Source organism: Oncorhynchus tshawytscha, linkage group LG15 (assembly GCF_018296145.1).
Source record: "Oncorhynchus tshawytscha isolate Ot180627B linkage group LG15, Otsh_v2.0, whole genome shotgun sequence".
In the NCBI taxonomy this organism is placed as follows: domain Eukaryota; kingdom Metazoa; phylum Chordata; class Actinopteri; order Salmoniformes; family Salmonidae; genus Oncorhynchus; species Oncorhynchus tshawytscha.
In genome coordinates, this window is record NC_056443.1 from 17,002,970 (window position 1) to 17,017,904 (window position 14,935).

Sequence of the window (14,935 nt, forward strand, 5' to 3'; positions counted from 1 at the left end):
TAGTCCTATAATTCTTATAATAACTACAACCTAAAACTTCTTAAGGAATTGAAACGTTAGCTTTCTTACATAGCACATATTGCACTTTTACTTTCTTCTCCAACACTTTGTTTTTGCATTATTTAAACCAAATTGAACATGTTTCATTATTTACTTGAGGCTAAATTGATTTTATTGATGTATTATATTAAGCTAAATAAGTGTTCATTCAGTATTGTTGTAATTGTCATTATTACAAATACATTTTTTTTAAATCGGCCAATTAATCAGTATCGGGTTTTTAAAAATCGGTATCGGTATCGGTGTTGAAAAATCATAATCGGTCGACCTCTAGTCTGAACCCCTCCCTGTACAACTGGGTCCTAGATTCCCTAACAGGCCAACAGCAGGAGGCCCCACAGGGGTGTGTGCTCAGGTCACGCACGTCTACAACTTTGCCGGCAACACAACAGTGGTAAGCCTGATTATCAACAACGACAAGACAGCCTACAGGGAAGAGTTGAGAGCTCTGGCAGAGGGGTGCGAGGGAAATAACCTCTTCCCCCAAAGTCAACAAAATGAAGGAGCTTATCATGGACTACAGGAGACCGCAGAGAGAGCAGGCCCCCATCTACATCGATGGGGCCGCAGAAGAGAGGGTCAAAAGCCTCAAGTTCCTCGGTGTGCACATCACTGAGGACCTGAAATGGTCCCTTCAGACCGACACCGTGGAGAAGAAGGCGCAAAAGCGCCTCTTCAACCTCAGGAGGCTGAAGAAATTTGGCTTGGCTCCTAAGACCCTCCTACGAACTTCTACAAGATGCACTCTCAAGAGCATTCTGTCGAGCTGTATCACCGCCTGGTACAATAACTGCACTGCCCGCAACCACAGGGCTCTCCAGAGGGTGGTGCGGTCATCCCAATGCATCATCGGGGGCACACTGCCTGCCCTCCAGGACATCTACAGCACCCGGTGTCACAGGAAGGTCAAGCAGGAAGGACCTCAGCCACCCGAGCCACGGCCTGTTCACCCCACTACCATCTACAGTAGAAGGCGGAGACAGGTGCATCAAAGCTGGGACCGAGAGACAGCTTCTATCTCAAGTACCCTACCCTGAACCTTAGACACTGTCACTAGCCGGCTACCAACTGGTACTCTACCCTGCAACTTAGAGACTGCTGTCCTATGTACATTAGAGGCACTGAACGCTGGTCACTTTAATCATGTTTACATACTGTTTTACCCACTATATATGTATATACTGTATTCTAGTCATGGTTTATCCTATATAGCTTCTGCTGTACACACCTTTTCTATTCATATACTGTTTTGTCCACACTGCCTAGACACAGCATTCACATACATATATATTTATATTCCCGGACTCTGACATTGCTCATTCTGATATGTCTTAAATATTATGACTTATTTTTGGATTATGTGTGTATTGTTATTGTTTTGCTAGATATGCACTTTATGTACAACTGTGTGTGTGTGTGTGTGTGTGTGTGTGTGTGTGTGTGTGTGTGTGTGTGTGTGTGTGTGTGTGTGTGTAACGGTATTTGTCGTCTGAAGAAGAGGAATCATCGGACCAAAGATCAGCGTGGTAAGTGTTCATGCTTTCTTTATTAAAACTGAACACTATAACAAAATAACAAAGGGAATAACCGAAACCGTCCTGAAAGGTGCAAAACACTAAACAGAAATGAACTACCCACAAAAACCCTGTGGGAAAAAGCTACCTAAGTATGGTTCCCAATCAGTGACAACGATAGACAGCTGTCCCTGATTGAGAACCATACCCGGCCAAAACAAAGAAATACAAAAACATAGAAAAAGGAACATAGAATGCCCACCCAAATCACACCCTGGCCAAACCAAAATAGAGACATAAAAAGCTCCAAGGTCATGGCGTGACAGTGTGTGTGTGTGTGTGTGTGTGTGTGTGTGTGTGTGTGTGTGTGTGTGTGTGTGTGTGTGTGTGTGTGTGTGTGTGTGTGTGACTACGTCTGTGTTCTGTGTGTGTGGCTACATTACAATACCTGCATCCGTAAAAATATTTGACAGAACAGAATGGTAGCACATAGACAAAAGCATGATTGGACTATTCAACCTTCTTTACAGGCCCTGAATGACTGAGGCCCAAACACTCCTGAAATGTATGGTGTGTGTGTGTGAGTGTTTTGTCTGACAGGTTAGAATTGGAAGAATATCTGTCATACAGATAGATAGATTTAGGGCTTCCGAGTGGCACAGTGGTCTAAGGCACTGCATCTCAGTGCACGAGGTGACACTGCAGTCCCTGGTTCGCATTGACCGGCCGTGATTGGGAGTCCCATAGGGCGGCGCACAATTGGCCCAGCGTTGGCCGGGTTTGGCCGGGTTAGGCCGTCATTGTAAATAAGAATTTGTTCTTAAGTGACATGCCTAGTGAAATAAAGGTTAAAAATAAATAAAGTACTGTTCTATTCTATTTGGGCCATTCCTAAAATACAACTATGTGTGTGTGTGTGTGTGTGTGTGTGTGTGTGTGTGTGTGTGTGTGTGTGTGTGTGTGTGTGTGTGTGTGTGTGTGTGTGTGTGTGTGTGTGTGTGTGTGTGTGTGTGTGTGTGTGTGTGTGTGTGTGTGTGTGTGTGTGTGTGTGTGTGTGTGTGTGTGTGTGTCAATGGTGGCTGAATAATCAAGCCTTTGTAGAGAGAGATGAGAGATAGACACTGAGACACCCCTATGGATCTCAATGTGCTGGCCGCACATCCAACCACCATGCCTTGATTAGAGACACTGCCTCATCCATATATCCACCATCACGCCTGGGACAGAGACGCTGGAGATGGGCTGGGCCTGGGGACAGAGATGGGCTAGGGGCTAGGGGCTTGGAGGCTGGGTGTTTTGGGTTAGTACAGGGGCTGAGGGTTTGGGTTGGGACAGAGGCTGGGCCAATTCCAGGGACTGGAAGAGGAGAGGTGAAAACACCATAATCCCACCACCATGTCTAGGGAACAGACACAGAGACTGGGGTTATATGGATGAGCTGGAGCTGTGGATAGAGGCTGAGGGTTTGGGTTTAGGCTGGGACTAGGGATGGACTGGTGATAGAGGTTAGTAGCTGGGGGTTGGGGCAAGGCTACTGTGACTTCAGGGGCTGGAACGATGGCTGGGGGCACATGCAGTGAATAGGTTGATAACACAAGCGTCGGCTGCAAGGTTCCGAGATAAGAAATCAGGAGACTCCTTTCAAGATTTTGGTGGGGTAAAAATGTACTGTACTCCCCCCCCCCACTCACACACACTCTCAGTCCCTCATCCTCTCTCTCTCTGTGTCTCTGCTTCAGACGCTGATGTCACACACGGACACGTTTCATTGTGTCTGGCAGGGAATGGGGAAGCAGATAAAGGCTGGGACTCAGCTGATGTGAGTATGACAGCAGTGGTTCACTTCTTCGTTGCTCTGAGACACATCTAGAGCTTTAACAGTTATCTTGAGACACATCTAGAGCTTTAACAGTTATCTTGAGACACATCAAGTAAACAAATATAGCATAATGTGTCTAGCCAGCACCACGTTTTCAGCTGACACCCAAAAGGTATCACCTGCAACCTACATGCACCAAACAGGGCAAATGTTGCCTGACTGGAAAAAAACAACATTTCTATTGTACAAGATCAGGCTCAAAAGCACATGGGTCCCGATCCTTTTCCTAACATGAGCCTTCCTTTCTCTTTCAGCTCCAGAAAGTCACAAAGATGGAGACTGAGGTTCAGAATTCAACCTCCGGGCCAGACATCCGCAAGGGGCTTCTTGTTCTTGTGAGCCCGTGTGTGTGTGTGTGTGTGTGTGTGTGTGTGTGTGTGTGTGTGTGTGTGTGTGTGTCTGAGTACCATGATGAGACATCCTTTTGCTAAGAGGTGCCAGAGGTGCTCTTACTAAAGCTGCTCTATAGTACTTCATTGTAATCTCAATCTAATCCAATCCATAAAGGGACAAGTCCTATCCCCACACTAGAGGGTCTTTAAAGCAGGTCAGGTGACCCCACAGATTAGGGTTGGTCTGCCCCGGGAAGGCGTGAGAAAGAAAATCAAAAAGAGGAAGGTAAAATTATGGTTGTTTCTTGCGGAGGTGTAAAACCTCTACTTTCTGACGGCACAAGACTTAGGTGGAAATAGAATGAATAGAGGAGTGTGTTGGCCGTGGCGAAAGATTGGGCTGTTTCCACAAGTCATTTTGACTGACATCAATGATCTGTTCATTGATTGTTTACCTCAAGTTTCATTGTCACTTGCACAAGTATAGTGAAAAGCCTTTTCTTGCTAGCTCTTTCCCAACAATGCAGTAATCAATATCAGTAGTATTTCAAAATAAAGTAGAACAAAAACACACAAGAAATAGAAATAAGCAGAACAGGAAGTGAGTAAGTAAGTAAGCTACCGTATATACAAGGTCAGTTCCAGGGTCAGTGCCAACACCATATTTACAATGTGCAGGGATACTGGAGTGGTTGGGATAGATTGATTGTTTGCCTCTTAAAGTATTCAGTGAGGGAGAGGGAGAGGGAGGGAGGGAGGGAGTGTGTGTGTGTGTATGTGTGTGTATGTGTGTGTGTGTGTGTGTGTGTGTGTGTGTGTGTGTGTGTGTGTGTGCGTGCGCGCATGTGTGTGTTTGTGTGTGCGCGCGTGCGTGTGTGTGTGTGTGTGGCCACTTCTAAATCCTTAGACCAAACACAGAAAGACTGAAGTAAATAGTCCCTAAAAAACAACCCTGTTTACACTGCTCTCCAAAAGAAGGAAGGTTGTGGATGACAGGCAGAAGTAGGTCCATGGGAGGATGGAAAGTGAGGGAAAGGGAGTGAGGGGGAGACAGGGAAAGAGAGAAAATGGAGAGGTTGACAGACCGAACATGAAATTGAAGGGACGGGTATTAAGGCGTCTGCGTGTTCCCCAGCCGAAACAGTTCGGAGGAGTTTGTGCATATATTGTGACGATATTTTCGTTTCGGTCTTCAGTGAGGGTTGTTTTTCCGCTCAGAGCCATTCAGAGCCGAAGTCTACGCCTCTCGGTCGGTGATTGGTCAACAGCAGGGAACCTTCAATAAAGTCTTTGTTGTCGTTCACATACTTTCATTGAGAAATACTGCTCCAAACATCTGCAGTTAGATGTAAAAAAAATCGCACGACTAAGATCTCCTCGGCAAAAAAACGTCAAAATGCATTGCAACCTAACCATTCACCCACTTGTTCACCCACTTCACCCACTTGTTCACCCACTTGTTCACCCACTTGTTCACCCACTTGTTCACCCACTTGTTCACCCACTTCACCCACTTCACCCACTTGTTCACCCACTTCACCCACTTGTTCACCCACTTCACCCACTTGTTCACCCACTTCACCCACTTGTTCACCCACTTCACCCACTTGTTTGCCCACTTCACCCACTTGTTCACCCACTTCACCCACTTGTTTGCCTTGCACGTAATTAGTATAGATTGATGGTTATATGCATTCCAGGCCCTATATTCAATATCACTATAGCCGAACGTGTTCTACTCGCCAAAACAATCCAAAGAAATTGGATTTGTTCTTTAAACTGGTGGTCATGTAGAAAATATATATTTATATGCTTTTGCTCAGTGGTGTAAAATACTTAAGTACAAATACTACTTAATTAGTTTTTTGGGGTATCTGTACTTTACTATTTATATTTTTGACGACTTTTACTTCACTTTTTTTACCTTTATTTAACCAGGCAAGTCAGTTAAGAACAAATTCTTATATTCAATGACGGCCTGTTCAGGGGAAGAATGACAGACTTGTACCTTGTCAGCTCGGGGGTTTGAACTTGCAACCTTCCGGTTACTAGTCCAAAGCTCTAACCACTAGGCTACCCACAAAAGACAATAATCTGTTAATTTGACAAAAATCTGTTGAATTGCATTGGGGGCATACTTATTTCACTGTACAGCCTTACGTATGGATTGTGGACCAATGACATGGGGTATCAGTCTCCTCAGTGTCACCCAGAGAACATTAGCGTCGTAGCTCTTATTGCGGGACTCTGAAACAACTGTGAATTGAGCCACATTTATTGTCAACCTACTGTATGTGTATTGAACACTAATTCCCAAGAGGGGAAAAAATATTTGGGGTATTGAGGAGACTGATACCACATTTCATTGATCCCCAATCCTTAGGTAAAGCTGTACAGTGCAATATGAATGTCAATACATGCAATAGGCTGCCTGGGGAGGTGATTTCACACAGTCACAGTCCCGCGATAAGAGCTACAATGTTAACATTTGCGTAAACTCTTCACAGTGGTGTTCTGTGTGTGTCATCGAGTAGACTGATACCCCAATTCATTGCTTCACATTAAAACCTTGTTTAACATTATCTAGTCTAAATATGGCATAATTCTACCAATTGTAACCTTCTGCATCACTTTCAAATAGGTACTTTTATTTTGAAGGCAAACCGCAAATTCCACTATTGTGCCAAATCTAACCTTATTGTGGCTAGCTTCACAAAACATAAATAAACCAGTCCGGTCGAGCCTCACTAGCCAGATGAAGCTAGCTGGCTGCTAATAAAGTTAGCTTTGGGCAACAGGGTTAAGTAGCTGGCTAGCTATTTATTTTCATGAACTGAAGTTCAATTTCAACAGGCGAACAACAAGTGGCTACCTAGCTAATACTTACTCACAAGGATTCCTAAATCATTGCTAAGAATAATGAAAATGACTGCAGTTTCTACTTGTCATTGTTTTCAGGCTGGTTGTATTGGTGCTAGCTAGGTACCAAGCTAAAGCTAGCTACCTTCCCCAGAAGTTGCGGTCAAACAAATAATGTTTTATTACCAACGCGGTATTGTAAACACATCGTGGCCGGTGTTTGCTTGTTTACAGACTTTTTTTGTACAGATTTGACAGTGCTACTGATAGTAGTGGTGACGCTTGGCTTGCACATGCAAATTCAGAACACACAACATTCTATAATAGCACTGTGTTATTTGACGTGTCAAATTAAAAGCTTATTTAACGCGTTAAAATAGTGTTATTTGACGTGTATCTTTTTGACATGCAAAGACCCAAACGGCGTTCCATAGTATGTTATGAAGCTAATAGCAGTGACGCTATTACTGTGTATCTCCGGTAGGGCAACACGTGTACTGGTGCTCGACCCTTCGGTGAAAGTCAACATCACCCACGACCGAGATCGGTTGATCTTGGCAATAATGGATATCGCCTTTGAGTTAGATCCAGATCCACACAGCGGACATTGTGGGCTAGGTTAGGAATGCTGTGTTGAACGTGTAGCGCAACATTTTACGTGGCGTCATTACGTCATGTACCTACGTTATATGGGTATGCACGGTAGCTTTGACATCGGTTTTTAACAACAGCGTTAAACTTGACATCGGGCCAATACCGATGTTGGCATTTTTAGCTAATATCGGCCGACTCCGATATGTTCACCGATATATCGTGCAGCCCTAGTTAATTATCAAGAGAACATCGATGCACACGCCTACTGCCTCTGATCTGGAGGACTCACTAAACACATGCTTCATTTGTAAATGATGTCTGAGTGTTGTAGCGTGCCCATGGCTATCCGTAAATTAAAATAATTAAAATAAATAATACTTGTACTTTTGATAGTTAAGTCATATTTTAGCAATTACATTTACTTTTGATATGTAAGTATATTTCAAACCAAATACTTTTAGACTTTTACTCAAGTAGTATTTTACTGGGTGAATATCACTTTTACTTGAGTCATTTTCTATTAAGGTATCTTTACTTTTACTCAAGTATGAGAGTTGGGATCTTTTTCCACCACTGTTTTTGCCTACCCATCAAAACTGAGATTGAAAGAGAGCAACATGGGTATGTGTGTGCGCAAGTCTTGAATGTGTTTGTGTGTCTTTAAAACACGTTGGCTTGCGCCGGCTGCCTGGGAAAGGGGTGGTGAGGCCCTCCTCTCCTCCTTTCCTCTCTCCTTTCCTCCTCCCTCTCCTCCCAGCAGGTGAGATAAAGATGGAATTTGCATGCCTTCCAGGAGAGAGGGAAGAAAAGGGGGGGAGGAGAGGTGAAAGGGAAAGAGAGAGAGCGGCATAGAAAGCCAACGGAGAAAAAGAGCAATGATTAAAGAAACTAAAGAGAAAAACGTGAGAGAAGAGAGAACGGGGAGCCTGCTTTCCTTACCCCTCAACAGCCCTCATGCCCTCCTTTACCCCTCTCCCTCTCCTTTCACCTCTCTTCCATTGGGAGGCTGTCTGGGATCTCCACTCTGAGGTGATGGGTATGGCTATACACACCCATACATACAGATGCTAGCTAACCATAATGATAGAGAGAGAGAGAGAGAGAGAGAGACAGAGACAGAGGCAGAGGCTACGCTACACTAACTCCACCTGTGACAGGGGTCACCTCTGAGGTGTGTGTGTGTGCCCCCTGTTCCCTCATTATTCACACCCCTGTGCCCTTTGAAGGAATGGGGAATAGAGGTGCTCTCGGGTATGACAGGTTCAAAGCAGACCGCTATGGTATAAATTACAGCTGAAAACTGGAGATGGCTATCCATACACACTCATATAAGAGCATGGGCTACCAATGACTAAGCCAGGAAACTGCAATGTACGAAATGAGTCTGTTATTACTAGAGAATGAACAATATACAAAATAACAATAAGCATACTATTTACAAAGCCTCACAATAGACACTGATTTGGATCATGAAAAACATATTTAAGAGGAATGGTAGTGCCATGGAGAGAAAGGGGGAGGGAGGGAGCTAAAGAGTAAGAGAGAGGGACAGAGACTGAGAGAGAGAGAACGAGAGAGAGAAAAAAGAGGGGGGAGGGTAGCTACACTAATCCAATTTCCAGAATTCCGAAGCAAATTCAGTCACCATACAGTGTATGAATTCCAGGTCAGATGACCAATACACACACCCTCCACTAGAGGGGCACATTGAGGGACATGGGATTTGGGAACGCTGAGAGTGGAATGGGAATTCCAAGGGAACCCAATGGGAATGACTTCGGAGAGAGAGAGAGAGAGAGAGAGAGAGAGAGAGAGAGAGAGAGAGGGAGAGAGAGAAAAAGGGTGTGTTCACAGTCACATGTGGGCATTTCTATAGGAACAAGGTTCTTCATATAATAACCTCCACCAAAACCATCAAAACACCTACTTTTCAGTATGCATTGAACTTCAATAGCCTACATGCTGAGCTTTCATTTAGGTTATGTTCCAAACAGCACCCTATTCCCTACATAGGGCACTACTTTTAACTAGGGCCTGGGTAGGAACTACCCTGAATGTATGTATCTCTTCTTATATCACACACTGACCCTAGTCGCTATATAGTGCACTACTTTTGACCAGAGCCCTATAGGGAATAGGGTGCCATTTGGGATGCGACCCAACTCTTCATATATCACACACGGAGGATAAGTCAGTTGGTCCACACGTAGAGGAGAGAACTCTAATGGTCCATCCATTCCCACTGAGATGCCCGCCTGCTGCCAAACACATTTAGTTCTTACAGTAAGTAGATATAGGGAGGCCCGACTTGACTGAAGTCAAATTCTCTCATCTCCCTTCCTCTCGTTCTCTCTTTCCTAGCACCTCTCGTTCTCTCTCTCCTTCCATCTCTCTCTCCCCTCTCTCTCTCTCTCTCTCTCTCTCTCTCTCTCTCTCTTTCTCCCTCACACTCTTTCTCCTGCACTGTGAACAGACATAGGATTCCACATGCTCACCGAAGACACAACACACGTCAGTCTTCTCTGGCAAGGTGGCAATACTATCCCTCGTGTCCTCCATAGCTTTCTACTTGTACTCTTCCTTCAGCACTCCTTACATCTCCTCCTCTATATTCCCTTTCTGTTCCATTCCTGTCCTCTCTTCTCTTTCCTCGTCCCTGAGTTATTTCTATCTTCCTCATTGACCCTTTACTACATCTCTCCTCCCTCTCTGTCTTCCCTCTCTGTCTTTATTCCCTCCTTTACCCCTCTCTCTCTCTCTCTCTCTCTCTCTTCACCTCATTCTATCGGAGTCTCAAAGGGGGCGGTCCGTTCCCTACATAAAGCACATTCCAGAGAGACAGTGGAACTCTCTCTCCAATCAGAGCACAGGGACAAGTCCATCATTCCTGCCACCTCTGTTTGAAACTCCTTGACAACAATGATACTCTGGGAAGTGGAAGGCGCTCGGACGTCAACCACAGATCTAGAATCAGATTGGCCCTAATTAAACCTGACCTCAGTACTAAACTTATCCATAAGCTGGTGATTTATTACCCTGTGTCAGTGGTTCGTTGCATAGCTCTATGGTACTACTGTAGGGTTAGCTGTCTCTGTTCTGCCTCTAGCTCTGACAGCTAGCCACACCTCGGTATCTCACCTGAGAAGGCTAGTTCAGTTCACTCTCTCCACTGCAAGAGAGCAGTGCCGGTTGTGTCTGACTTTGTGAGTGCAGTGAGCAATGAGTGTGTTATCAATATGAATGAAATAGGATATTAATTTCCATAGGAAAGTAAAGTACTGTTATACTTAGATTTTTGACGAGAGAGAGCGCAAGAGAGAGAGAGAGAGAATGTCTACATGTTGATTTTTACTTCCTGGGTGTCACTGTCTCGTTGAAATGCATTTAAGCATTGATTGAATTGTTCCGGGACAAAAAAGTAATTTTGTTGCTTTTTTCAAGTGGAAAATAAACAAAGCTCACTGCATACTCACTGTGAAGAGCATTTGCTAATTTATGTTAATTATGAGCAAATTACCAATGAATTAATGACTATTAATATTGTTTATGACTAAATAGAAATACTGATGCATACACTGCTACTACTACTACCTGATGAATAAATAAATTGTATAAATTAACTTTTAATTTGAGTGCCTTTAATGTCAACTTTGTGTCATGTAAAATAGGTTGTTGTTTAATATCACATGCGTTCATTGAGTACCTGTGACATGGAAGAGTTTTGGGGGTAAAACATTCAAACGTTGTAACCTTGGACATCATGTGTGATGTGATGCGCCCCAATACTCAGTGACAGCGGATAATGTTAACTCTCACTTTTTAACAAGCAACACAAAACACTCACTCTCTCTACTTGCAAAGTTCTATTCAAAGTTAAATTTAAATGGCACCCCCCCCCCACCAAAAAAAATACAAAAGAAACAGGCTACATAATCGCAACTGTGCGCATTGTAACAGTGTCCACTCTACAAGGAGGGCCACGGCCAAATTTCTTGCAAGAAAATCTTTTCCACTGACATTAATGGACAAAAAGTAGGAAAATACACAGCTTCTTACAAGTCGGCCGGTGCAGAACAGATCTAGAAAAAAATGTATGTGCGCTACAGCCGGGCTCCGGTGGCCCGCACTCCTTCCCTCAGAACTCTGAACAACTACAAAACGAACGCGGACAAATGGTCCCTGGAATGGAGCTTGTTCGTAACTGTGCAATAACGCTATAATAACACACGGACCATCCGTGTAAATATATAATTATTATAATTATTCATGCAATAAAAGTTTAAAACACATTTTTGGTAAAAGTAGGCTACAACATGAGACTTATTATTAGACCTGGGGCAGAAAATGAACACTTGTTATAAAGTATCCCTTCTATTTATACACTTTCGCCAACAAGACGCGGGTGGGTTTGGAGTCCGGCCCGTTTGAAGCAACCTGTCGCTGTTTTAACGGTTTGAATTGGTTAGATTTCATTAGAAATACATCGACAAGTGTGTGAAAGTAATTGTAGGCTGGCTACTCACCGCTGATTCCGACTCCTGGACCACGATACACAGGGTTACGAGCACCAACCCCACCGCGAGATTTCGCAGACTCTTCAAGTTTTTATTCATTTTTATTTTTATTTTTAACAATTCTGCCTCAACTAAACATTGACAAATTCTACCAAAAAAAAACACATCAGAGAATTGTCATGTTCTTATGCTAACTCGGCTAAAGAACAGAATAATTTTCAGAACGCAGTAGACAGATTCTTGTGGCGACTCCGAGCTTTCCAGTCGTGGGACCGTTCGCTTCTGCAAACCCCTGACTGACTTTTTCCTCTATCGACTTGCCAGCCTGCTACAGCCGGATCTACTTTGGATCAATGCGCATGCCCCTGACACTTGCTTCAACAGGTCTTGTGTGTGATACACTGTGCAATATCCCACAACTTTCAAACAAACCCCCCAAAAACGAAAGATTGTTTTGTTTGTATGCTAAGATATACAACTAATAAGTAGTTATATTTCGGTGTAGGTCTTTTTATTATTTTATTTTTTTACAGTTGCAAACAGACACTCACCAGTGTCGGGGCAATTTTTCGTTGCCTCAGGTTACAATCATCTGTTTTTACATAGGCTCAAATATTTACTTGACAGTTTAAAACGTCATCCTAACATGTTGCATGTCATTACCATACTGATTTAGGGGAATACTTGACGCGTTTTTGAAAAGGTCAGGGAATGTAGGGAATTATGTAGACAATTCCACAAAAATCACATTTTCTTGACGAGTGGTCAGTTATTCATTCGTTTTTCTCCTCTTTTGCAGTTGAATAGTGCAGTTTTACCATCTTTCGGCCTATAAAAGCATCCAAACCCAAGATATAAACTCAAGGTATCACAAGTGTTTTCAGCGTCACCGTTCCACATTCATAGCCTGTCACACGAAATGTATATTTGACCTCCTATTTAATCGAATTGGAACATCAAAAGAACGTTTAATTCGCGTGTAATCACTTTATTCGAGTAGTGATAGTGTAAGCTAATAGGGCTTTCTAACTTGTGCGTTAAACTGGTAACAAGTGGGTAAAGGTAGGCTATGGAATATGAGTGACATGGCTAAGCCCCACCTCTCTTCTCTGCTCTCATGCACTGCGAAGCAGTTGCGGTGCGTGAAACAAGTCCGGCGGGGGACGAACGTTTTCACAACTGAACTTTGGTGAGTTTAAACTTTCCTTATAATTTATAGCGCAAACCGACGAAATTACCTAACTATTTGAACTAGTAGCTAACGAAAAGAACCGTTTGGTGCGTGATTCTAACCCCCTTTTTTTGAAATTGCACTTCTAGTGCCTCTCTCTTCTCGTATTTCCCGAAACAGAGACGCTTTTTGGATTCTTCAATGAGCTCGTCTAGGCACTTGTAGCGGCGGCTAGGAGGGAAGACGGGACAGGGGGAGCACTACAGGAAAACTACCTGAGTTTTCTCTTCCAGTCGTGATTCAAAATGAAATTCTGGTGCGTTTATTTTAGCTACAAATTATATGTTGCCATAGTGGTATAGTTTGACATTGCTTATCAGCTGTTCTGCATAGCCAACTATATAGAGCGAATACTTTCTTACAAAGTTATTAGGCCTGCGAATTGGATTATTTGAAAAAGCAGACCAATATATAATTGTTTATTTATTTGATAGGATTTGTGTACTCGCTGTCAGCTGGGCAGTAGAAGCGACACTCGGGGTAAGTGCGATGTGTTTCCTCAACTTCTAGTGCCTCTCGAATCAAGTGTGCGCATGTATAATAATCTTCAAACAAATTATGCGGCTACAGCCTTGACGTTTTTCTTCTTCTTCTATTGCTGCATTGCAAGCCTGAGATGTAGAATTTAGGGCAACATTGTGGCAAACAAAAGCATGCATGACCAGGCTCGGTGTAGACTAACGGGCATGCACAGCTCTATTGCGCAGAGTGGAGTGCTCGCACAGTCCATACATTCTGTATCCTTGGGCTATATGTAGGCTATTTCAAATGCTTCTATCAGGCGCTTGCATCATCTACATGTATTTAAAAATATATATAGACATGTGAAGAAAATGTATTATTATTATTATTGTAAATAATTCACAACATATTCACGCACAGTGTAGTTTTATCTCGCTCGCTGCAGTTTTGTCTATGACATTGCACAGTGTGCCTGGTTTATGCTGGATTCATTGGGTAATGCCTTCTCAGAGAATCACCCATCCTCTTTTGGGGGAATTTAAATATTTGTCTTGTGTTTATTGGACACTGTCTGTATACTTTTGAACGCTTATTACAAGAGCCCACCAGTCAAATTACTGACTCACTTTTCATGCATAATTTGAGTTTTACGCATTTGGAAGTATTCTTTATTTCAACATCACACAGTGACAGTAGAGATGGAATTGTTACTATTATTATGATTCTCATTTTAAAATAATTTACAGAGTTAAAGTGTACATAATTTATCCCCATGAATGAGTTACAACAATAGTATTTATTGAATCATTTTTATGCTGTCTGTTCAGGAGGAATTGGGACGGAATAGATCACTGCATTTTTGGTAGGCCCGCTCAAATTTGTGAAAGCTCCAAACCCCGCCCCTTATGAATATTCAAAGCGTAATTAATACGACCCATGACTCCAGCCAAACCTGAGAGCCATTCCTTCACTGTACGGTGTAGGCCTACATGTCATTGTAATAATTGTGCTCAAGAACATTCCGATGTGAAGTTTGTACTTACTGCGATACTTTCAACAATAGTATGTACCCACCAGTATTGCCATATTTCCTTGATTTTTGTGCTGCCAAATTTGTATGGTAATGTTATCAGGATTTAATGATGATTATAGCTAATATAATGATTATAGGCTCGTTTTAAAGTCATAGTTTACACTTTCTTAGAAATTCATTCTTCTGATTTACTGGTAATTCATCAACACATACAGAATTTACAAGCAACTTTCTATGAAGGTTTGATTGCAAAATGAACTCTTGATGCCCTGGTCTTTGTACTAAGACTGAGACACATACATTCCAAGCAACCATTATAGCTAAGGGAGAATTGACCTCATGAGTTAAAGCCTAGGTGATGGTTGCTCTGTGAACTAACCAAGTCTCCCGGTCCCAAGCAGACTTCCTCATCATGCTAGAGTATTTAGCCGATCTACACCCTGCATGATCGAAACAG

At 42.9% G+C, this 14,935-nt stretch overlaps 2 protein-coding genes across 8 annotated transcripts in view; one reads left to right on the top strand and one right to left on the bottom strand.

The window, feature by feature from the left end:
- col4a5 (collagen, type IV, alpha 5 (Alport syndrome)) overlaps window positions 1-12,058 on the bottom strand; it is an 83,349-nt gene extending 71,291 nt beyond the window's left edge. For both annotated transcript variants that reach the window (XM_042298202.1, XM_042298201.1), the window contains exon 1: window positions 11,762-12,058. In XM_042298202.1, the coding sequence (XP_042154136.1) occupies window positions 11,762-11,851 (90 nt within the window). In that variant the 5' untranslated portion in view covers window positions 11,852-12,058. The remainder of the gene's footprint in view (window positions 1-11,761) is intronic.
- A 754-nt stretch (window positions 12,059-12,812) lies between these two features.
- col4a6 (collagen, type IV, alpha 6) overlaps window positions 12,813-14,935 on the top strand; it is a 174,599-nt gene continuing 172,476 nt past the window's right edge. For 4 of the 6 annotated variants that reach the window (XM_042298206.1, XM_042298203.1, XM_042298207.1 and 1 more), the window contains exons 1-2: window positions 13,040-13,239; window positions 13,418-13,463. In XM_042298206.1, coding sequence (XP_042154140.1) covers window positions 13,229-13,239; window positions 13,418-13,463 — 57 coding nt within the window. In that variant the 5' untranslated portion in view covers window positions 13,040-13,228. Of the gene's footprint in view, window positions 12,942-13,039; window positions 13,240-13,417; window positions 13,464-14,935 lie in introns of those variants that run through there. The other 2 variants (XM_042298205.1, XM_042298204.1) reach the window with 2 other exon arrangements.